The sequence below is a fragment of the Gobio gobio genome, assembly GCF_949357685.1.
Source record: "Gobio gobio genome assembly, chromosome: 1".
In the NCBI taxonomy this organism is placed as follows: domain Eukaryota; kingdom Metazoa; phylum Chordata; class Actinopteri; order Cypriniformes; family Gobionidae; genus Gobio; species Gobio gobio.
This window is the reverse complement of record NC_137097.1, coordinates 31,883,973-31,909,379: the sequence shown is the minus strand read 5'-3', so window position 1 is coordinate 31,909,379 and position 25,407 is coordinate 31,883,973. Positions and strand designations below refer to the sequence as shown.

Genomic DNA, 25,407 nt, shown 5'->3' with positions numbered 1-25,407 from the left:
TGTAGAAGAATGTTGTGAATATAGCAAATAGCAAATATTAATGCCTTATTCTGCATGACCATATTGTACATCCCTTAATCATACAATGCAGGCAGGTTTATAATCACTGAGATCCCAAATGTGAGGTAGTTAGGGGGGTTCGGGGGCTGTAGCCCCCCTATAAAGGGCCTATAGTGACACCCATGGTTTAAATTAAAGGTGCTCGATATAGTGATCCTAACAACTTACCAAAGATCCAGTGACCCATGGATATTGACATGCAGGCAGGAATCGTGTTTTCCTGACATTTTTATGAGTCTGATTTCAATACATAAATATTTATCACTGTCAGTCATCACAATTTTGACAGTGTGCATGCGCATATGGGCCTACCGGTATGTATTGAAGCGAGAATGTGGCCGCTTGTCAAGAATGGAAAACAAAAGTTTATAGGCCTATTAATAATGTTTTATATCGCCTAGACAGCGGCCACCGTGATCTCACACAGTTCCGTTACATTACTCAGTGAAGCTGATACATAATGAATCTCTTATTTACATCATGTCTACCCCACATAGCAACATTGTGTCGGCCCAGATCAGGCCCACATCTGGCACTTGTGGAATGCAGGTTTATTAAGGCTGAGCTGACTCCATATTTAATATACACAGATTTTGTGGCTCAGATAAGGTCCAGTTCTGGTTTATTTCTTGGCTGACATGTAGCATTGTTATGGCCTGCTTGTTGCCCAGATCTGGCAAACAGGAGTGGGCCACCCAAGGGCTGTCATTCAACGCAGCATGTGGGCCAGATCAGTATTCCACAAGTGCCAGATCTGGGCCGACACAATGTTGCTATATGGGACACTAAGAGAGGATTAGCGCACGTTCAGAAATCAACAGACATGTCTGGCTACATTACTCACCGAAGCGAAAACACATTGGAAATTGAATTATTTGATGAGTACAAATACAGATATGCACTGGATATTTCGACAACACTTTTTCGCGAATAAAATGCTATTATTATGAAGAAAACTGATCCTAGACCAGCAGTTAAGGGCAGCTTTTCTCTCTAAAAGCAATCAGTACCAGAAGCGGCAGTGGTCTGAGTGAGAAAATTACATGCTATTATCAAGTCCATCTCCCTCGGTCCGGAGGGGTCACAGGGATGTCCATGGGGTCCCTGGACAAGCCACCCCTGATCCCCACCTCTGGCGCTGGGCCTGGTTTTATGTGTTTTTCCGTGACATTCACGCTGTAAACCAATGCTGCCTCTCAGTATTTTTGCCATTCAGCTTACACTCTATACATGTCACGGTTAGGTTCAGTTTAGTTCAGTTTCAGTCAAGTCTATATTAGAGTCTATATTATCCAGCTCAGCAATACATCTTTTTTTATAATCCACAAGCAATTTGAACTCATTATATAATTTACATGATTTGAAAGAGGCATTTATAGCGTTATTAAAAATCGACCCATGCTGTAGCCATGTATTGAGATTGCACTTAAAAGTAGCCACTGTTTCTTGTGGAAAATATTGTGGTAACAGAAAGTCTCATTTGCACAGTGCAGGTTTTTGCTGCTGAAAACTGCAGTACTGAAGAATATGCTGCAGCTCAGAAGGCACTTTTTGAACATCTCGGCTTGGACAAGAATGGCATTCAAACGATCCGAATGCGGCCTTTGTCCTGGGGCCCTACTACCATTGTTTATGTGGACCTGTATGTGAACTCTATCATAGATGTGGTATGAGTCCAGCATGATTTATCTTCTCATTCAGGTCAATTTGAATTTGTAGCATCACTCAAAACCATTTTTATCTACAGAATGAAAAAGACCAGAGCTTCTCGACACAGGTCAAAATGATAACTGTAAGTGCTTTAAAAACAAAACTTGATTAGCATGAAAATATCAAGCATCTCCCCCTTAGAATCCCCTTGAACTTTATATTCATAACTTTCCAGGTTTGGGCAAATTCAAATGTGGAATGGTATCCAGACGATTTTTGTGGAATGGACACTCTAGCAGCTCCAAAAGATATATTTTGGACTCCAGACATTGGAATTGTACAAAGGTATACAAATATAAAAACGGAATTTGTGTTAACTCTGTCAGACACACTTAAAAGCATGCTAATTTAAGTTAAACTATCCAAAAACGTAAATGTAAAATATTCAGTAATATCGGTGTTTTGTGACAGATTGAATTAAAGACTGTTTCTGTTACTTCTTCGTATTTGTGCGCGATACAGTTGTACTGTGACAGTTGTACTATAAACAGTTGTACTGTGACATTGTTATTATTTTATCCATTTAGCATCAAGACAGAATTTGGAGCAAAAGAGTTTCCATATGTGCAGTTGTTGTGCTTTGGCCTTATGGCTTCATCTGACATTTTAACTGTGACCACGGCCTGTATGATGGACCTGTACAGGTTTCCCTTCGACATCCAAAGCTGCAATATAACACTTCAATCTTCAGCGCATTCAGGTACATCTGAAACCTATGAATCAGTGTTGACAAACACATAAATGAAAGATAACATTTCTTCTTCCAAACAGTTTGACTTAAATTTCAATGAATACAATTCTTTTCTCACAGTAAATGAGCTCTCATTAAACACACTCTATGGTTCCGTATGGCTGACCCAGGAGTCGAAGCAGACCTTTCAGTCCCAGGGAGAGTGGGAGCTCCTCAGTATAAATATGACTAATTCTAATTCATCTTTCATATGGGGCATCAAGAATCAGCTGACATATCAGGTACAGAGCGCAGTGTAAAGCAATATGTAGGCTACAAATGATCAAACCAACTAGCAAAAAATACATAAATGATTACACTTTTTTGAACCCTTAAAGGGCAATAGCAAAACATATCATAGAAAATAATGTATTGCTATTATCCAACACATTAAATAACTGTTTTCACATAATGAAATTATAGATTTATCTTCTTTGTGTTTGCCATGAAGAATTAAAATTAAATGTACAATGAGAATGTGTGTATTTTTTTTCTTACAATCCGTAGTAATTCATTTTTAAAGTCAACATCTAAATTCTGTTAATCAGTGAGTAGTACTTATAAACTACACTAGGGGGCGCAAGAAAATTCCCAACACTAAAGGGTTGTTTCCCAGACAGGGTTTTACATTAAGCCAGGAGTAGAATCTAGAATAGTTAATTATGGTTTAAAAAATGAATTTCTGAAACACAGATTAAGTACAGATTACTAACACCTGGACTATGAAGTCCTAAACTAAAATAAACAAGATTAATTTAAAACCAACTCTGCTAATGTGAATTAACACGACCAAAGTTACCTGTAAAACATGGAAAAAACCAAGAAAAGCTTAAATTGTAAAGTCATTATTTCTGTTTGTTTGTGTGCACAAAAATGATTCTCATCACTTTATAAAATTAAGGTGGAACCACCTTTCTGAGCTTTGAAAGTGTTCATTTAATATATATATTATAAGTAATATATATATAAGTCCATGACAGAGAACGCAGATTTCTGTTATTATGGTTTAAAGGCCATTTTAGTCCAGGACTAGGCTTAATCTCTGTCCGGGAAACCACCCCTAAATGTGTTTGGAATTAACTTTTATGTTGTTTATTAATTATAATTAATAATGATGGTTTGCCTGTGTCTCCTCCTAGTGTGGGAACCAAGTATCTTCTCTTGAGCACCCACCCACTGATTAACATAGAATTGACATGTTAAATTTTACAATTAAATTGTAAACTTTACATTTTAATTGGATTTCTCTCAGAAATATTGTATTAAAGGGGTCATGAACTGCATTGTTTTATTGTTTTATAATGTTTCCTGGGGTGCACTTATAATGGTAGAATGTTTCTTACATAAAAAATTTTCATAATTTAGAAATAAAAGGCATTTTTCCTACTCTGATTTTAGCTTTCTGCTCTGAATGCTATGTTATAAGGGGCGTGTCTGCGAGACTTCAGTGTAAACTCCCCCTCTGCTGTGATTGGCTTACGTCTTTCCATTTGAAATAGTATTACTACCTCTTTTAGCTTGTTTTTACTATTACAGCTCTCATGGTTAAAGGGTTAGTTCACCCAAAAATGAAAATTCTGTCATTAATTACTCACCCTCATGTCGTTGGACACCCGTAAGACCTCCGTTCATATTCGGAACACAAATGAAGATATTTTAGTTGAAAGCTGATGCTGAGAAAGGCTTCACACAGGCCTCCATTGGCATTCAGTACATTGACACTTCCAAGATCCATGAAAGGCACTTAAAACGTCGTTACAAAGTCTATCTCACCACAGTGGCTCTACAATAATCATACAATGCGACGACAATAGTTTTTGTGCGCAAAAAAAAATCAAAAGAACACCTTTATCCAGCTTGTTATTGCCTTCCGCGTGTGTCTCCACGACGCATGCGCGAGAATATGACGTAGCGCCGGGGCTCGGGATTCCATGAAATGCACACTCTAACCCCATTTTGAGCACTACGCCGAGACCTAAAGCACGATCAATGTAGAATCCAACAGCTTAGACACGCGCGTCTTCCTCTGCTCGTAAACAAATCGCTTCTGGGTCATCTGTCCGAACGCCGGATCTGCGTCATATTCTCGCGCATGCGTCGTGGAGGCATACACGGAAGTCGAGAACAAGTTGGATAAAGGTGTTATTTTGATTTTTTTTTGCGCACAAAAACTATTGTCGTCGCATTGTATGATTATTGTAGAGCCACTGTGGTGAGATAGACTTTGTAACGACGTTTTAAGTGCCTTTCATGGATCTTGGAAGTGTCAATGTACTGAATGCCAATGGAGGCCTGTGTGAAGCCTTTCTCAGCATCAGCTTTCAACTAAAATATCTTCATTTGTGTTCCGAATATGAACGGAGGTCTTACGGGTGTCCAACGACATGAGGGTGAGTAATTAATGACAGAATTTTCATTTTTGGGTGAACTTACCCTTTAACTAATCGTGAAAAGTGATGCATTACATTTAGATCTATGGCATTATATAGCATGAAAGGTTGCAGTGATGATCATTGTAGCCGATCACACACATGCTGAGCGCATGGAAGCAGTGATCTCGTCATTGCAACTCAGTTTCTGTACACTAACGAATACTTTCATCAACTAATAGTGCAAACGTGATATAGTTAAGAGATTTGTTGAATAAAACTCACTGATAAACATGTCACTGATAATCTCTCACTGTTTGATTGACAGGTTCAGCGCACGCTGCTCCAACGATTGCAAAGGGAGCTTTCTTTGATCGTTTTCTTTATAGAATTTAATCACTGTTAAATAACAGATTATTTTCACCTTCTAAGAGAAACAACGCAAGTTGATGTTTAGTCACTGGTCTGATTTACTGACACAAAGACAAAGAACATCTGACTATATGAATCATTACATTTCAGATCAGGCATTGAATGAACACAGTTACTTACATGTTGCATTACTGTTGAGCCCAGGCACTGCACAATATTTTGTAATCCTCAAAGGCATGTTTAGTAGCTCGATCTGGTTTAACACTAGGCCTATGTTACATGTGCGAATCGGTGGGTGGGGCTAAACAGGAAGTGATGAAGTAGGCGTTGATCTTCTTCTGCAGAGGCGGTGCTTGCCTCCCTATGAGGTCATAGATCCCCACTTTGAAAAACCTGTCGTTTGCTGGGACTGGTGCCAATAAATGCTTTTATTGGACTAACAAGGAAGTTTCCAGTTCTGAAACTTACAGGATATTCTTATAGTATAAAGACCTCTTATATGTCAAAAGCTCAAGGAAAATTTGATTTCTCAGTTCATCACCCCTTTAACATTATGAAAAGTAGCTTTATATGTTATATGTTTTTATTTGTCAGCTACAGTGCATAACTGTGAAGATTAAAATGCTTAATGAATCATGTAATTTATTTATTTATTTTTTAAATTGGCCACATTTTGCATACACTGGTGAATTAAATGGCTGTAGTTGGACTTTCTTGATGCTTCTTGATTTAGTTTCGCTGATGTAACTGTTAAATTGTTTCTGTTTCTATATGACAGATCGCCATCAAGAGGAGACCTTTACTGTATCTCATCAATTTCATGCTACCAATATTTTTCTTCCTTGTTCTGGATGTGATCTCCTTCTTCATTGACACAAGTGGATCAGACAAGCTGAGCTTTAAAGTGACTTTGCTCCTGTCTATTTCTGTGATGCTCTTGATTCTTAATGACACACTGCCCTCTACCGCTGATAAAATCCCTCTGATTGGTGAGTTTAACTTAAACATGATAATCATTGCTTACTTTGTTAAACATTTTGTTAGTGTCGCAACATAAGGATTGTTGGTAACACTTTATAATCTCACGCTATGAAGCATTAGTTAAGCATTAGTAAATAGTTAATTCATCATTTATAAAGCATTAATAGACATTAGTAAGCAGTTTATAAATACAGCTATAAAAGCTTTGTTCTTGATTTATAAGCATATCTATAATGTGTTAAATAATTTTATTTTTATACTTTATGAATGATTAATTTATAATTTCTAAATGATTACATTTACAAACCAGTTATTTAGGAGTTGCCAGTGGTTTAAAAGATCATTTATAAAATGTAAGTAAATGATTAATAAAATATTTAAATGTGCATTTATACATCTTATTATTTAGCCATAGTAGTTATTCAGTGTGTTAATAAATGCTTTATCAACACATATTCCTTCTGTAATTCACTATTAATTCAGGTTGTTATGAAACATTTAGTAGATGTCACTAATTATTTTTGTGAGCTCATCTAAAATGAGGACTAGTTATGCCTCGTAAAGCTTTTACAAAGGAGATTTAAAGGCTCAGTTATTCATTTTGTTGCTTATTTTTTATTTATATTCACTTTCTTGCTTATTTTATTTTCCATTTTTCTAAAAGAACGTTTGTGTGTGGAGCAAGTGGTTTGTTGTTGTCACCAATTGTGTCATCAGGTTCGGCGCTACTATTTGTTTTTGATTTGATGGTTGTCGTAGGAGAAGTCAAACTGCAGGATTGTGCAGTTCTCAAATTTGATCACAATTGTCATTAATCGGCTGTCAGCGAACATGTGTAGACTTCCGATTTTGGCCTAGGATCAGAGACATCTTTTAGAATTCACAAAATTTGCCTCAGACTGCCAAATCGAGAGAGCTAGCACATGAAGGGAAGACACAGGGAGAAACTGCTTTCCAGGCCTGGGAGGAGTCCCAGGAGTTTTCCATTGAAGGCGTCCCTCCCTTGGCCCGAGGCACTTTGTAGAGCAGGCCATTCGATGTTGAGGCGAACAGGCTTCTCTCTCAAAACAGATCATTGCACAGATGCAGAGCCGGCTCTCCCTATAAGCGAACTAAGCGGCTGCTTAGGGCCCCGCCGCCACTAGGGGGCCCCCTAACTACAGATTGCACTCGCCAGCGTCGCCGCAGTTTATCACGCAAGACGCTCAATTCGCGTCATTCGCACCGCGCGAAAAGCGCCTTCCGCGCCGCGGGACCTCTAGACGCGCGTCAACACGCCTTTCCATTGACTTAACATTGAAATCAAATCACTCGCGCCAGACACTCTATTTGCGTTTGGTGTGAACGCAGCATAACGTTAGCTGTCCGTCGATTATGCTGAATCAACATTGCTTGCGCTATGGTCCAGCCGTCGGCCCCAGCTCTGGGCTACAGACCGCATAGAGACAGACCCACCTCCTATGAATGTATTTTCTTTTTAACAGTTAACGTTACATGACCTACACTAGTTCTGGGAAAGAAAAAAACGAAAAATCTTTGTCTCAATAGACGCTTATTACAATAAAAAAATAGTTTAAGAACATTCGAGAGAAAGAAAGTAATAGGAAGAGAAAGAGAAAGAGCAATCATTTGAAAGTCAAAATCAAAATGAAGTTTAAAATAAAGCGGTTAAATACAAGCTTTTTCTTATGGTCTTAATTGAATAGGCAATTAAAGATTATTAATAAATATTAATCTATATACTATTATGAAATATTTTATATAGGCTATTGTTAAGCTAAATCGCCCAGACCATTTAAACCTAAAGAAAACACAGTGTCCTCTCTGAAACATTACTGAATGATGATCGATACAAGACACCTAAAAGCAAAATGGATTTGTGGTAAATTTTAGTAAAGAACACTGTAAAAAAAAGCAGGTCCCCAATTGAAAATTTTCTAGTGAGCGATCACATCTAAATTTTTCAGTTGGCCAAATTGAATTAATGTGAATTGATGCATTTTAATTCAATTAAATTTCAAGAAATTAAATTTGGCCAACTGAAAATTTTAGATGTGATCGCTCACTAGAAAATTTTCAATTGGGCACCTGATTTTTTTTTTACAGTTAATGTATTACTGTATGTAATCATAAAAGGTAAAAAATATCTCACTCCATGCTGTGAAGGTTTAAAATATGAACAGTATGTACACAGCAAAATCCCCAGTGTTAAATTAACACTCCTCAGTGTACATATGTGTCCACACTACAGGGTGTTAAAAGTAACACTTAAGAAGTGTTAAAGTTAATGAGATAATTAAGTGATTAATTAAGTGATGATTGACCATTAGTGATGAGAAACACAAGAACTACAACTGACTTCAGCCACAGCTTTAGATGCAATCCACTGAAGATAAAAGAAGACATTAAATCTCTGAAGATCTCAGCAGAGGAGGATTAAACAACTCCACAAACAGCATTACCAGCTTCACACATTACTAACCAGACAGACTTTATTTCTGTCAGACAACTACAGAAGCTCTTACTGAGGTTTAGATGTTGATGATTTATTGAAAATAATAGTTTTGTTTGACGCCACCATTATGGTGATCAGTGTTGCTTTAGTTGGGGTCTTGACCCTTGACTTGTCACCATTTTTTCCTCTCTGGCTGCTGTAACTGTTTGTTACAGTGAGAACAGCAAGAGAAAATTGATGATGACAAGTTGATGACAGATGATGTTGGCTTGTTGTTGGTGATACAGTTGTTATTATCATATAGTGCCTTATTTGCTGATCTCCTGAGAGTCATTGATTATAGTAGCCTTGTGACTCTACAGCAGGAGATCGAGCAGTGTTTTCGTCAGATAAACTGATCAATGTTTAAAATGTGTACAGTCTTGTTTTCCGGTTTAATAACACATCACACAATAAACACTCAAACTCCTGCGAGTTGTTCTCACACACACACATCAAGAATCAGCCTATGAATCTCAACAATGGTGACATGCTTTATGCCGCAATGCATTCTGGGTGCATCATGCAAAACTCATCAATGGCTCCTAGAATGCATTGTGGCATGAAGCATGTCACCATTGTTGAGATTCATAGGCAGATTCTTGATGTCTGTGTGTGAGTTAATCTCGCAGGTATAAATATGGACCTTTCCTGGAATCACAGTAAAAACAAAGGTTAATAGTATATTGTTCAGACTCAGCCATAAGATCAGTGATTTAAATCACTATACAATGATCATATTCTTATCACTGATCAGTCAACAGCATCTGATTGTGTTTACTCTTGCTTTTCTTGCCATAGCAAACTCAGTTACAGCAGCCAGAGAAACACTTACATTAAAATGTCATCAAACTGGCCAACTAAAGAAAACACTAATCACCATGATGGTGACATTAAAAAAAGTTTCAACACAAATTCAACAAAAATGTAATTCTCAATAAGAGCTTCTGTAGTCGTCTGACAGAAATAAAGTCAGTCTGGTTAGTAATGTGTGAAGCTGGTAATGCTGTTTGTGGAGTTGTTTAATCCTCCTCTGCTGAGATCTTCAGAGATTTCATGTCTTCTTTTATCTTCAGTTGATTTCATCTAAAGCTGTGGCTGAAGTCAGTTGTAGTTCTTGTGTTTCTCATCACTAATGGTCAATCATCACTTAATTAATCACTTAATTATCTCATTAACTTTAACACTTCTTAAGTGTTACTTTTAACACCCTGTAGTGTGGACACATATGTACACTGAGGAGTGTTAATTTAACACTGGGGATTTTGCTGTGTAAGAGTTAATCAACCAATAATTAAATAATATAATTTAACATTGGATTTCTTTTAATTTACCCTTAACATAATTGTAAAAAACTAAAGGTCACTTTCTCAGGAGGAGCCATTCTTAAATATTTTGGTGGTCGTGGAGAAACATTTCATGAGGCTGACACCAGAGATGACACAAGTAAATATTTCCCACCGCCTTTCTTTTGAATAGTTTTGTGCGCAACTTCAACATAGCTAATTTTCCTCTTGCCAATAAAAAATGTAGTTTTATAATCATAATTCACTATGTTGTCTAATTGTACTTTAATATTAATTTAAAATTAATGTGTTTTATCTACTCTGCATACTGTATTTATTATTAATTATATTATAATCTCAACAGCTGGAGGAGGTGACTCTACTGCTGCTTCAGTAGAGCATAGCGAGCCGCATACCACTATGGCTAATGTTGTAAGTTAGCTATATATTGTTAATGCTAAATTATTAATATTTATTTGTTTACAACAAATTGACCTTAAATTTGCAAATCTATAATCTTTACTTTTACTGTTTCAGTGAGTGTACTTTAATAAGCAGTAAAATAATTGTAGGCAATCATGTTAAAAGATATACAGATGAAATATGTAAGTGTTAGATTGTATACAGTTGCTGGTTTGCAGTGCAATACTCCATTATTCACTGCAAGGCAGGGCCCCAAAATTATCCTGCTTAGGGCCCCCAGATTTACAGAGCCGGCCCTGCACAGATGAGATGTTATTCCTTCTTTGGCATTTCGGCCTGTCGCACCTTCGCCGGTGCCATTAGGTCAGTTGCAGGGTCGTCAGCTGGAGGCCACTGTTCACTAATGTTTCACCCCAGTACATCTCCCCACCACCCCCTGCAGCTGCCTTTACTGCGCTGTTGGCCCCCAACAGTTGTGTTTCCTCCGGAGCAACATCCAGTATCTCACCTTCTCAGCCTCCTCTCCCTGCTCCTATAAGGCTTCCGCAGGTTTGACCCTGCCACTCCTGCACCATGGAGCAGTTGAACTCCTGTTCTGCCCACAAAGCCCCGGCACCCGACCTCCACTGGGAAGACCCTGGCGCTCCAGCCCAACTCTTGGCACTCCGCTGCCAGCTCTGAGTACTTGAGATGCTTCCTTTCGTGGGCTGCTGCCATGCCCTCTTCACAGGGGATGGTAAGTTTAATGAGGAGGACCCTTTTCTCCACCGTGGACCACATGACGATGTTTGGCCAGAAAGTAATTGTTGCAAACTCTCTTTGGAAGAAAGTGCATTTGCACTTAGTAGAGCCAGCTGTTCGAAGTTGAGGCGAGTGGGCTTCTCTCTCAAAAAACTAAAATAAGACCAATTGGGGCAAGGCAGTGGGAGCATTAGCCTGAGTGGTTACTGACCACAGGATGGTTTGCTCATCCTCCACGCCATCAAGAAGGCCTGCATCATCCTCATCCCCAGAGCAGGCCAGCTCGTCAATGTATAACTTTTGCCCACTGAGTTAAAACAGTTCGTCATAATTGGTGTTAACTGGGGTTGACTTTTTCTTAGTTCTTGTTTATTGCTTCCTAGATTTCTGCTCCTTGTGTTTTTGTTGTTTTATTAAACAAACTTTAACTACATTTGGATCAAACTCTCCCTTGTCTCTGAGTACCCCAGTATATAAGTAGTGTATTACATAAGCTGTGTCTATGGACCATAAATATAAGACACAGTAAAATAAATACACTGAAGTTCCAGAGGTCACATGATAAAATAAAATAAAAAAACACACATTTTAGAGCAGGAAAGCTTTTGCAGTCATTGTTTGCTGTATTCACAGGGGTTTACTGCAGTGTGATTTTCAGTCTCATTGGTATCAGCATTCTGGAGACCATCCTTGTGAATTGTATGATGGCTAGAGGAGCTGAGAGCAGATCAGTGGAAACCACAGCTGCTGTTACTGGCCAAAATGGTAAGAGTCAACACAGCATTATGATATATGGTAACACTTTACAATAACATTTCTTGAATATGCATGATCTCATTCCTGAATTAATAGTTACTTCAACAGGAACTAATTGGTAAATGCAGTGACTCATCAAAAAAGAATAAAGAGATATACTCTTAACTATTACTGAAGTTAGTATGTTTCATAGTTAATGTATACATTTATACATGTTGGATGAAACTAAATGTGCATAATTTAAAGGTGCTGTAATTTCTTTGACAGTACTAAAGCATAAAAGTACCAAAATATGTTTGCACAGACTTGTGCTAAATTACATGTTAAGTTCAAATTCTTGTCTCTCTCTAAAAAAAATAGGTGTGTTCAACTTTATGTGGCACTGCAAACATATTAACTGTCCAACCTATAAAGCTTGTCTATTGTCATTTTGCTCATTCCTGTTGCATGTGTACTCAATCCGGCAACCCCTTGGACCATCAAGTCTGAGGGGAGGGGGTAAATAACTCTCTCCAATATTTTGAATTTAAACTGCAGTACCCATCTTAACCACTAGTTGTCAAAATTACATACTGCCCCTTTAATATTATCATAATTTAAACTTTTAACGATCATTGCATAGAAAATGATTATTCTGACATTATGGGATCCTCTTTACAATATGTCACGTGTCCCCTGTTCCTTCCCTAATGTTTAGGGAACATCGATTTTTAATGTTGTATTGTGAAGCTGATGTGCTTGTATGCGCTTGCTCACAGCTTTTTATTGAGGTTGAAACTTTATAAATGAAATAAATTGCACACGCACACAAAAATTCAGGAGTTGATATTCAACCTCTGCCCTGTGAGTTTTATAAATAAAACAGATTCACTAAAAGCTACATTATATTTCAATGAGGTGATAACTTTGCTGTAATTAAACCAATAAGTTTCACTATTACATCACTACCACTAGCTTGTGCGCTCTCTCGCTCTCATTAATTAATTTGAGTACATAAAAAAATTTCATCTTACAGCGCTACTTTATTTCACTTCAGAATTCTCGATATAAAGAGCTGTAGGCTAGATAAAGTATCAAACGAAAATGACCTTTTCCTGTCTGTTTGGTCAAACATCCATGACAGCTGTTATCTTGTCCGTGCTGGCTAACATGATTATCCGGCATGAATTATATAAATAATTTTGATAATACAGCCATTAAAACCAGAGGGTCTACTATGTGCATAGTAGCCTAAGCGATCACCGACAATCATTTCGAAAGGCAATCTGTGTAAACAAAAAATCGGATATGGACAAAAGATCGGATCTGAGCATTAAGCCTTGCAGTGTAAACACAGCCATATATAGCTATGATTGCAGACACACAATCTTGACTTGCTCTTGAGTGGTCACAAACCAACGTTGACATATCCAATATGGTGGACAGTTTATGTATAGCAGGCCAAAGAAATAACTGCTAATGAGGCATCTATGTATATATCTTATGTGAAGGAGCATTTAGAGAACCTGTTCAAAATTCCCTAGTCAGCGGAAGATTGTGCATTCATCCATCTCCACCCCTTCTGGACACCCCTTTAACTTCTAATTAATGACTTTATGTAATTTGAATGTTTAACTCAGATTATTGAGAGTGAAATATTTATTTTAAGTATGTACATCAAAATGAAAAGAGTTTAAAGGTCCCATGGCATGGCATTTTTCTATTATTTTATAATGTTTCCTGAGGTGTACTTATATTGTTAGTATGATTTTTACATCATAAAATGTCATAATTTAGAAATAAAAGGCATTTTTTTTATATACTGCTGTTTGCCCTGTGGCTGAATGCCCTGTTTCAAGAGGCGTGTCTGCTGTGAGACTTCAGTAAAAACGCCCACTGTTGTGATTGGCTGACATCTTTGCATTTGAAATGAGCGGAGGGGGCGTGGTTTAACGAGGTCTACGAGGCATGAGCAGGCACGAGCTGCTGCCAGAGAGACGGATGGACCTGAGTTCACTTCACATCAGTTCTCTCAGCATGTCTCAGTTCAGGGTGAACTGTTGTAGTTACTAGAATATACTTCAGGTTATTAGTTTATTTCTAGTCGGAGGGGCTGTCACTCATGTCAGAAAGTTAGTAACTTTAGTAAATGATGGATCAGCGCTGACTGGAGACGCGAACCCTTTAGAACGATTCAGTCCGATTTGGTGAACTGATTCGGTTCACTAAAAAGAACCGGTTCAAAAGAAAGATCGTTCGCGAACCGGACATCACTAATGTACCAGAGACGGAGCTCAGCGATTGCTAACAAAGTTATTTATAGTAACTACTGAGTTGTGAGAGCGCTGTCAGTCAGCGCGAGTTTATTGTGTTTGTTTCTGAGAGTTCTGAATAAACACAGTCACACCGAGTCCGTCTTCATCATTATTACCAACTTTGTAACACATGTAATGTACCATTACAGCTGTCGAGATGAACGAGTTACGAGTAAGTGTTGATTATAGCATTATTTTTAGATATGTTCCTATCATATGAAAAGTGACGCGCAGTGACGCGCATTGAGTACACAGCGCAAACAAAGACACAACAGCAGTAATCGAATGTAATCCAGTTTATTGTGGGGATAGCTGGCTAGCCTAGCCGGATACCCTCACGCTTACCCCCCTTCTGCTTAATCTCACCCCGCGTATGGCGCCTCCGCTGTGGGCCAGATGCAGTACTGGGGGTCGGGGATGTTGAAGGCCGGGCCAGTGCAGCCCGAGCTTGGGCGTGCGTGAGGTTTATCTCTAAAGATGTGACTCTGCCGATGTTGAGCAGAAACGACTGTATGCACATTGTAGAACAAATAGACGCGACGAGGACGAACAAAAACACTGACTCACAAGATAGAAAACACGAAAACACTGTTCTGTCTGGAGAGAGAGAAGCTGCAGCGTGTGCACGAATAATAAATAATTAGCTACACATAAGAAATCACTGATCACAGATCAGAAGGAACTGAAAAAAGACTTCTGTTTTCATTTGTACATCCAAACACTGAGAAACTGCCAGCGTTCACTCGTTCACAACAAGCAATGATCTCTCGAGCGCTTGCATGGGCGTGCCAGATTCTCTGGGTGGAGGAAAGGGAGGGAACCGTTCCTGCTTGGACGTCAAACCAGGAGACTTCAGGATTGGCTAGTCTGGCCTGTCATTTTCTCAAAGGCAGAGAAAGACAGCCAGAACTCGGGTTTACACCGATCAACATTTCTATCCACTTGGGGACAATATTCAGGCTAGGGGAACTCATATTAATGTTGAAAAACCTCATAAAATGAAAATTTCTTGCCATGGGACCTTTAAAATCATTCTGTTTAGATAATTACTTAGCTCACTCCAGAAAAAGAGTGCATATACACACAACCTAGAATCTGCGCACATACACTTTTTGCCAAAAGTTCTGGGACGCCTACCTTTACACATGAACTTTAATGACATCCCATTCTTAATCCGTAGGGTTTAATATGGAGTTGGCCTGCCCTTTGCAGCTATAACAGCTTCAACTCTTCTGGGAAGGCTTTAGGTTTAGGAGTGTGTTTATGGGAATTTTTGACCATTCTTCTAGAAGCGCATTTGTGAGGTTGGACACTGATGTTGGACGAGAAGGCCTGGCTTGCAGTCTCCGCTCTAATTCATCCCAAAGGTGTTCTATCGGGTTGAGGTCAGGACTCTGTGCAAGCCAGTCAAATTCCTCCACACCAAACTTGCTCCATCCATGTCTTTATGGACCTTGCTTTGTGCACTGGTGTGCAGTCATGTTGGAACAGGAAGGGGCCATCCCACAAACTGTTCCCACAAAGCTGGGAGCATAAAATTGTCCAAAATGTCTTGGTATGCTGAATCATTAAGAGTTCCTTTCACTGGAACTAAGGGGCTAAGCTCAACCCCTGAAAAACATAACCCCCATTCCATAACCCCCCTTCCACCAAACTTTACACTCGGCACAATGCAGTCAGGCAAGTACCGTTCTCCTGGCAACCGCCAAACCCAGACTCGTCCATCAAATAGCCAGACAGCGTGATATGTAATGCGCTGACCCCGCTATGTGATTTTACGTAGTTGCTGTTGTTCCAAATTGCTTCCACTTTGTTATAATACCACTAACAGTTGACCGTGGAATATGTAGTAGTGAGGAAATTTCACGAATGGACTTATTGCACAGGTGGCAACCTATCACGGTACCACACTTGAATTCACTGAGCTCCTGAGAGTGACCCATTCTTTCACAAATGTTTGTAGAAGCGTCTGCATGCACAGTGCTTGATTTTATGCACCTGTTGCCATGGAAGTTGTTGGAACATCTGAATTCAATTATTTGGAGGAGCATCCCAATACTTTTGGCAATATAGTGTATTTACGCTAAGCTTATTTTTTTTATAAATCACAATGTGCATGGAAAATTGCGTACGCACATTTCAATGGCTTTTTTGTGTATACACAACATTTATACATCAGACCCCTGATGATTAATCAGCACTGTGGCTTGGATACCATAATAGTGGCATCTCAAATATTTTAAAAGCAAAAATGTGTGTCCTACTTGCAGCACTCATAAATGGAAAAGATGACATGGTCTCTTGACACGTGTGAAATGCTGAAAAAGAGCATGTTTCATGTTAATTACATATGTGCATATCTATGTTCAATTTTGATTTATTTAATCACATGAAAAAAGCATATGAATCTTTAAATTAACACATGCATGTGAGACCATGTAATGACATGAAAACACCCATGTTGAATTGGTTATTCTATAATAATTTCAGCAAAGATTCCCTATTGAAGAATTGTTTAGGCAAAACATGAGATACAGCATTTATCATGAACAATGTTTTGTTTCATCTTTTATAGACCCTCCAGACTCAGTTAGAGATCAGAATGAAGAGTATTATTGTACCCTCAACCTTCTGAAGCAGATCCTCACTGAGTTTCGGGCTGCAACTCGACAAAACCAACAAGAAAAGACATCTCTGAGCTGGACCACAGTGGCCAGAATCATAGATAAGACCTTCTTGGTTCTTTATGTAATCACTGTTATTGTGTTTCTGTCTGTGCTTGGGAAGGTTTGGCGCCTATATTGATTTTTTTTTTTTATATGAGATGGCACACTTTTCTGCAGAGTTTATCAAACTCACCTCTCAGAAGACCTTGGCTGCATCCAAAATCCCATACTCTCTTGAGCAGGTACTTGTTTTGAATTAGCCTACTTCATTAAAAGTGTTCTATATAGTATGAATGTGTATAGTATGAATTTTAATCTGGACATACTACATTCGTACATGTCATTATCACGTGACTTACCAGCTTCAGTTGCATCACATCTATAACGGCCAAAACTATGTTTTTGCATGCATCACATTATTGTGCAGTGGACCCTTTAAGAGACTGATCACTTGACTCATAACGCACGCTACGTGCTGGTGACGTAGAAGCGCTGTATCTCCAGTGTGATGAGAACCACGGTAGATGATAAGTCTTGGTTTACGTTTATTTGTAACGCTAAGAAAGAGTGAATCCCTCATGTATGAGGCAGCGCGTGTACCTGCCATTAAATGTGAGAAATACAGATTTTTCGCCTTCAAGCTCTTTATTTTCATGATTCAACAAGAGTTATCTGGGTCAAAGCATTACACACTTCACTGCCATTCACTAATCCTATACTATGGCCTCATGGAATAGTAAAGTGTTCATCGTTTCCAGACTTCCATGTGTATTACAAACACAAAGTTGGAGCAGCCAGAGAAAAGCTAATATACACACAAAAAAAAGGTCAAGATCCTAACTAAATAAACACTGATCATCATAATGGTGACTTCAAACAAAACATTCCATATTAATGTCAATTCTCAGTAAGAGTTTTTGTTCATGTATGACAGAAATAAAGTCCATATGGTTAGTAATAAGTGCAATAATGTGTAATGGCTGGAAGTCAGTGTGTCTCTCCTTTTTTCTGTTCTTGTTAATATAAGTGAATCTGGTAATGTTTGTGGGGCTGTTTAATCAGATCTTGAGAGATTTAATGTGTTTTATTTTGAGTTGATTTAATCTAAGGCTGTGGCTGAAGTCAGTTGTAGTTTTCAGTGATTCTGCTTGTTAACATCAGTTGTTCATCATTAATGCTCAATCACAAGTTTTTGCTGTGTACCTGCAACTTTGTAGTAATTCTGGAGACCTTGGTTAGCTTGTTCAGGTGTGTTCGATTAGGGTTGGAGCTAAACTCTGCAGGAAAGTGGATCTTGAGGTCCAGAGTTGAGGACCCCTGCTGTAGTGTGTACACGTATGTACACTGAGCAGTGTTAATGTAACACTGGGGATTTTGCTGTGTATATACTCTACTAACACTCTAATGAGAGTTAGTAGACATGTAGGTGCAACATTACTTATAGTCAACAGAATGTGTTAAAGGGACAATCAACATAAAGTGAAACCAAAATTTGATGATCCAAAATTCTTTTTGACTATTTCAATAATAAGGAACTACAAAAGGGACAGTTCCTGAAATCCATGTGGTCTAAACTGTCCCACAGCTTGTTTCACTGGAAATAAAAAGCAGTCACAGTTCCTGTTTGAGCAAGAGGTAATTCAAAGATCTTGTGAACTTAAAATCAATGTTACTGATTGTGAAACACTAAAAAGCATGCTTGATACTTGATTCATTTTTTTATTTTCCTGTATTTGTAAACATCACAAGACATCTGCTTGAAGCTTATTTTCTGAGGTTATGCCTGTCAGGTTTTTATACACTAAACTGAAAATGTTTATATTGTTTTCCTGTTATCACTGTAAAGCTGCTTTGAAACAATCTGTATTGTAAAAAAACACTATATAAATAAAGGTGACTTGACTTGATTGAAAAACCTCATGGTCAGAATATAATTGGCCATGTGTAATACATTTTGGCCCGGTTTCACAGACATTTTAGGATTTGTCAGTGCAAGTTGCTTTCAGTTAAAACAGCTTAAATAACATGCATTTTAGTCTGGGACTAGCTTAAGCTTTGTCTGTGAAACCAGGGGTAAGCAGACTAATCAAGATCTTCATTTTGATTTTAGGCTACTGTATGTAACTCCAAAAAAAATGGCAGCATATCTTAGCTTGTGCATTAAAGGAACACGCCGACTTTTTGGGACTTTAGCTTATTCACCGTATCCCCCTGAGTTAGATAAGTCCATACATACCATTCTCATCTCCGTGCGTGCCATAACTCTGTCTGACGCACCTACTGCTAGTCTAGCTTAGCACAAAGACTGGAGGTAAATGGCTCCATCTAGCCTACTGCTCAATAAGTGACAAAATAACGCCAACATTTTCCTATTTACATGCTGTGATGCGTATAGTTACATCGTGTACTAAGACCGACAGAAAATGAAAAGTTGCAATTTTCTAGACCAATATGGCTAGGAACTATATAGCTCTGGAGGTCATGTGACCCATTAGGCAAGAACAGCCGGCGCCAGCATGAGTTTCAAGGCAACAGAGTTCACTGCGCACTTTAATTCAAAAGACATAGACTTTTATATAGCAAAACTTAATAGATTAAACATAACAGATCCCTATAATGCCCCCGGGGTGCTTTTCACGAGTATCGATAAAGGAACGGATAGCTTTCCGGTCAGGACACCTGTTGCACCAGCTGTGCGCAAGTTACAACTAGCCTAGTTTTGACGTAAATGGGCACTATTTTTGCGTTGCACCATTAAACTTAGTTGAAGCCTAAATCTACATATAAACTAAATATTTATGGAAGCCTCCGGTCAGGAGTACAATTAACAGATAGAATAGCAGGCACTGAACTGCATCAATATTGTTTAAGCCTACATGACAGACTTCGGGTGCGTCTCAATCAGCTCCCTAGTTCACTAGTCAGGCCACCGATCAGGGAGTCATCCCACTGCCTTATGTCCTGATCAGTGCCCTGACTACTGAACTAGGGAGCTGATTGAGAAGCACCCTTCAATTCTTTACACATATATGAAAATGCTGACATATAGGCCTATATGCGCTTACATTTTAAGAGAGAAAACTTGTGAATGCATTAACGTTAAATGTTAGCAGTTAACACGAACCTGTCCAAAACAGTGCGCCGCTGTGTACATCTGGTCCATAGGTCCGTGTTGTGCATGTCAAATAAAATCAGTCATAATCAATAATGTCTTATTTTTTGTTTCAGTATTTATTTATTGATCCTTAATTTAGTTTCAAATAGCCTTTCTTGATGTTATTTATATATAAAAGCACTTATGTTATTCACAATTAAGTATCGTATTTAATGGTAACTTATTTTTATCATTAGTTAGGAATAAACTGAAATTCACAGCATTCCAACAACTTACTGTGATAAAACGATATCCCATTTGCTTTCCCCCGCCTGTTCTGGCATCCTGGCGCACATCAGCTGTCCATCATGTTGAAATAGTAAGGTTTAAACAGTCTGGTTTTAAATTATTTTATAGATACCAATGCTATAGCCACTCTAGAGCCCCCCTGGTTGCCTGCCAAAATGGCGGCGTTAGGCTGCATGACGTCAAGCTCTGGAGCTCTATACTCTCATTCCGGCGTAATAATCAGGGAACTTTGCTGCCGTCCCATGGGTGCAGCGGTGCAATGATATTACGCAGTGCCTGAAAATAGTCCCCAGCACGCTGTCTGTGCAAGCAGGTTGTCTCGTTGGTTGTTGACGGAAGTTAGCCTATTTTCAGGCGCTGTGTAATATCATTGCAGTTGTAGTTGTTGTTTCTCTGTCCTTCAGTGATTCTGCTTGTTAACATCAGGTGTCTTCAATAATGCTCATTAATCACTTAATTATTTCATTAACTTCAACACTGATTCAGTGTTACTTATGAAAGACTGAGAAAACTTGCATAACGCCAAGATGTCTGGTGGAAGACAATTACTCACTGAGAGGACACTTTTCGCAGACGACGTCACACTGAGAGTGAATCAACTAAAAATGGCTCTAATTTACATGTACTTCCCTTCCCCTGAATCTCCCCCATCCTATTCCACTTGTCTTACACTTATAACACTATATGAGTGTGGACTATATAAACACTGCAGTGTTAAATTAACAACCAAAAAAGCACAAAAAATGTTGCAATCTGAGTATGTGCAATAAGAAAATCAGTACCGTATACACGCTCATATATTATGCTTTGTTCACACATAGCATCAAAAAGGTAATTTACTGATTTACCAGTCACAGTGATTGATTGATTGAGCATTTTCCAGAAAGGTTCATATTTTTGAAAGCCCCTAGTAAAAAAGAAAGCAAAACCGTTTCAGAAATTAAATTCCTTCTCTTGATGGAATCTGGGTGTGTTTTGCCAGTGAAATCCGGCCCCCTTTGCGGCTCTATTTAACACCCTTGTTGAACGTATATCACTGTCACCAGACAAGCTGCCTTTGAGAAGAATTTCTTCCCTTATCCAGGTAAGTGTATTTCTCGTGAATCACATTTCATCTTGTAATACTTTACATGTGGTTATTACAGAACTCTGCAATAGAGTAACAGTATTATAATAGCAGTGTTTCCCACAGTCTATTTGTGAAACTGGTGGGTGGACCTCGATCCCTCTAAGGGGGTTTTGTACATTTTGAAGTGAAATTCATAAATCTGGTGCACTTTGAGAGGTCAAAATTAAGAGAGAGTCTTATATAACTTTGTTCATTTGGCACACTGAATATTATATTTGTCATTAAATCTTTGGCTTATTTTGACAAATTTCAGATCTAATCAAAGATGACGTCAAAGATGTCAACAACGCTGGATTTAATTGGTGGTAATGGAGGAGATCGGTTTTCGCTTACTGGCAAGAAAAATGGTGCCAGTTTGCAGAAGATATGGGTATGGGTGGGGCCATCGCAGGTGAAGGCTGTCAGGGTCTGGCTTTCAGATGGGCAAAATGAAAGCTATGGAAGGCCAGAGGGAGAGCACACAGAGTACACGTTCCAGCCAGGTGAGAGAATCACCTCACTGTCCCTGTGGGGCAACGGTATGGGGACACGTCTCGGAGGCATCAAATTCAAGACCAACCAACGTAAAGAATTTTTTGTGAAAATGACAAGCTGGGGTTTAAAAACAGAATATCCCATCAATGTCGGCTCTGGGTTTTGTCTAGGCGTCGTAGGAAGATCCGGATGGGACATTGACTGCATGGGATTTTTGTTTCTCAACAACATTCAATCCGTAGTTCTTACCGATGTCAGCTATCCCACTATTGAGCAAGTGACTCCACAGGTGACACTGGAAGAAATCAAATCCGTCACATACAAAAATGAGAGCTCTGTCAACCAACAGCAAAGAGTCGAAACTTCCAAGAAAATAATCAAAACAACCTCGTGGTCTATGAGCAGCAACATTACAGAAACCTTCGGTGTGGAGGTGAAGGCTGGGATTCCGGGCATTGCAGAAGCTTCCACAAAATACAGCACTACTGTCGGAAAAGAAAACACTTACAGTCGTGTGTACTCAAGTGAAAAAACTGAAACGCTTTCCACCAATATAGAAATTCCACCAAGGAAGAAGGTGCATGTAAAGATCACCATTGGCAGATGCTCTTTTGATCTGCCTTACACTGGCACAGTGAGGATGAACTGCAATAACGGCAGTGTGTTTTCTTTTCAAACCAAGGGTCAATACAAAGGTGTCAGTTATACTGATATAAACATAGATACTAAAGAATTTAATTTTTGACATCAACATCTAACACATACTGCATAATCTTGATATGATTGCATATTGATATGATATGGTTTCATTCTGTTGTCAGAGTTACTCATTGTTTCGTTGATCCCTTTCACCTGTTTAGTTCTCATTACCCTGTGTATATATAACCCTCAGTTTGCTTAGTTCTTTGTCTGCCGTTGTTTGTGTAAAACACACACCGGTTGTTTGTTTTGCCTTCTTTGGATTACCTGCTCATTGTATTTTTGCTTTGATTTGTATATTAAAGTGCCTCTTCCTGCCTGAATAAACTATATATTAATTTTAAAGGGCTGTCTGCTCCATTATTTCATGGGAAATGTATATTTAACATTGTATTTTTCAAAAGGTATTTTCTAAATCCAGTACTTCACACTCAGTTATAATAATAATCTCATATTAATTACTTCAGTGATTTTCCACACCAAATGTTCAATCTGAACTGTAAAAAGTTCACCCAAAAATGAAAGTGACCCAATGAATTAGTCAACCTCAAGTCATCCTATGTGAAATGTGAATTTGACATTCTTCTTATAATACAATCAGAGTTATATTAAAAATGCCCTGGCTCTTCCAAGCTTTATAATGGCAGTGACTTGATGGGTTGTTTTTGAAATCCCCAAAAGTGCATCTATCCATCATATAACTGCGGGGGGTTAATAAAGGCCTTCTGAAGTAGGGTGACCAGACGTCCCCATTTTCCCGGTTTTTGGTGTTCTGTCCCCGACTGGAGCTGTCCCTGGAAATGTCCGCTGTTTTACAACTCGTTCAAAACAACCCGCATATACATAGCAAAAAAGTCATAGCAAATCAGCCTGCTGGTTATAGGAGCAATCGTGTAGTGATTATTTTCACCAGCAGAAGGCGCTGTGAAACACGCTGACTCTACTTGGTCGCATACGCGTCACTACTACTTCATGAAGAAAGTTACAGAGAGCAGAGCGCCATTATCGTCAAATATCAAAAGAAACATTGTTATCGCTTTCAAGGTAGTAACGTTTTTAATTAAAGGTAGGGTAGGTAAGAATGATCTAAAACACTTTTGTCCAAATTTGTTTAAACTTTCTTTATATGTCAATACATAATTAAAATGTAAGTACTCTGAAAAAGAGAGTATAAAAATCGAGTGACTCTAGACTTTTTAATCTGCAATAAACACCGCTCATTATTTTCGTCCGGGACCAAACAAGTGATTGGCTTGGGCGACTGTCACTCTCTCTCGCTACCATGGCTACCACCCCTTTTGCTACAGGATCTGCCCACATGCGCGCACCCGTTTGATTACACTCCAGATCATATATACCTGTTCACATGCCCTTGTTCGAGCTTGAAGATTCAAGACTCGACGCAGGTCCTCTTGTCCTAAACTAAGTGCTCCTTGCACTGCAATTCTACCACCCCGTCCTCTGCCTCTATTTCCTCGGACCCTAGTTGCCCGCCCTCTTGCACGACCTCCTCTGCTTCGCCCTAGACCCCGGCCTTGTCCTCGAGCCGACGATGCGGTACTTGTCTTCGGAGTGTAGTCCTCATCAGAGTCAACAATGCTTTCATCATGGAAACTCTTACATGCAAAACACCGTATATGTTATGAACAGGGTATCTGCAGGTTTCACCAAGTCAAATTTAAGACTTTTTAAGACCTTTTCAAGACCATTATTAATTAAATTTAAGACCTATATCACGCATTAAAAAAAAAAAAAAAACGTACAAAAGGAAATGCAGAATCACAAAATAACTTGCAAAGCAAATTAATTTATTCAAATTGAACAGTAAACTTGCACTTCCTCATAGCTCAATCTCACCAGGATTAATATACAAACACTACCGGTCAAAAGTTTGAGAACGGTAAGATTTTTAAATGTTTTTACAGAAGTCTCTTCTGCTCACCAAGGCTGCATTTATGTTATTAAAAATAAAAAAAAGCTGTAATATTGTGACAGTTCTGTTGTAACTGTTGTCTATGTGAATATATAGTAAAGTGTAATTTATTCCTTTGATCAAAGCTGAATCTTCAGTGTCACATGATCCTTCACTCATTCTCATATGAGGATCTGATGATCAACACACATTTATGATTATTATCAGTGTTGAACACAGTTGTGTAAAAAAATTTTTTTGGATTCTTTGATGGATAGAAAGTTCTAAAGAACAGCATTTATCTGAAATAGAAAGTAAAAAAAATATTTCTGAAGGATTATGTGACTCTTAAGTCTGGAGTAATGATGCTGAAAATTCAGCTTTGAATCACAGACATAAATTGCATTTTAAAATATATTGAAACATAAAATAGTTATTTTAAATTGTAAAAAAAAAAAAAAAAAAAAAATCATAATAATACTGTTTTTGCTGTATTTTGGATCAAATAAATGCAGCCTTGTCTTGGTGAGCAGAATCTTACCGTTCTCAAACTTTTGACCAGTAGAGTGTGTGTGTGTGTGTGTGTGTGTGTGTGTGTGTGTGTGTGTGTGTGTGTGTGTGTGTGTGTGTGTGTGTGTGTGTGTGTGTGTGTGTGTGTGTGTGTGTGTGTGTGTGTGTGTGTGTGTGTGTGTGTGTGTGTGTATACATTTTTTATACATAAAAAAATTACTGATTTTGTGGTGGTCATTTTCAGAAATGTGCATGTTTTTTTTTTCCATAATAAGGTTGCCATATTTACCATATCATTATGTTAGATGCACAATAGTCATACATGGCAATAAAACAAACAAAAATGCATGAATCTTGTTTGACAATAGGACAAATAAATACAACTTAAATATAATGAT

General features: G+C 38.4%; 2 protein-coding genes across 2 annotated transcripts; both read left to right on the top strand.

The window, feature by feature from the left end:
* Window positions 1-1,993: 1,993 nt before the first annotated feature.
* LOC307135697 (5-hydroxytryptamine receptor 3A-like) lies at window positions 1,994-18,792 on the top strand (the record flags this gene model as incomplete). The annotated part of the gene is made up of 6 exons (XM_079832277.1): window positions 1,994-2,055; window positions 2,298-2,470; window positions 2,582-2,742; window positions 6,020-6,230; window positions 11,800-11,931; window positions 16,792-18,792. 6 exons carry the CDS (start codon window positions 1,994-1,996, stop codon window positions 17,019-17,021), a joined length of 969 nt encoding a protein of 322 aa, XP_079688403.1. The 3' UTR covers window positions 17,022-18,792.
* Window positions 18,793-21,323: 2,531 nt separating this feature from the next.
* LOC307131031 (aerolysin-like protein) lies at window positions 21,324-22,928 on the top strand. Its single transcript, XM_079824428.1, has 2 exons — window positions 21,324-21,369; window positions 21,668-22,928. Exon 2 carries the CDS (start codon window positions 21,680-21,682, stop codon window positions 22,631-22,633), a length of 954 nt encoding a protein of 317 aa, XP_079680554.1. The 5' UTR covers window positions 21,324-21,369; window positions 21,668-21,679; the 3' UTR covers window positions 22,634-22,928.
* Window positions 22,929-25,407: the final 2,479 nt, after the last annotated feature.

Coding starts and splice junctions, on each gene's coding strand:
- LOC307131031 (XM_079824428.1), top strand. CDS start 21,680: ATGACGTCAAAGATGTCAACAACGCTGGATTTAATTGGTGGTAATGGA.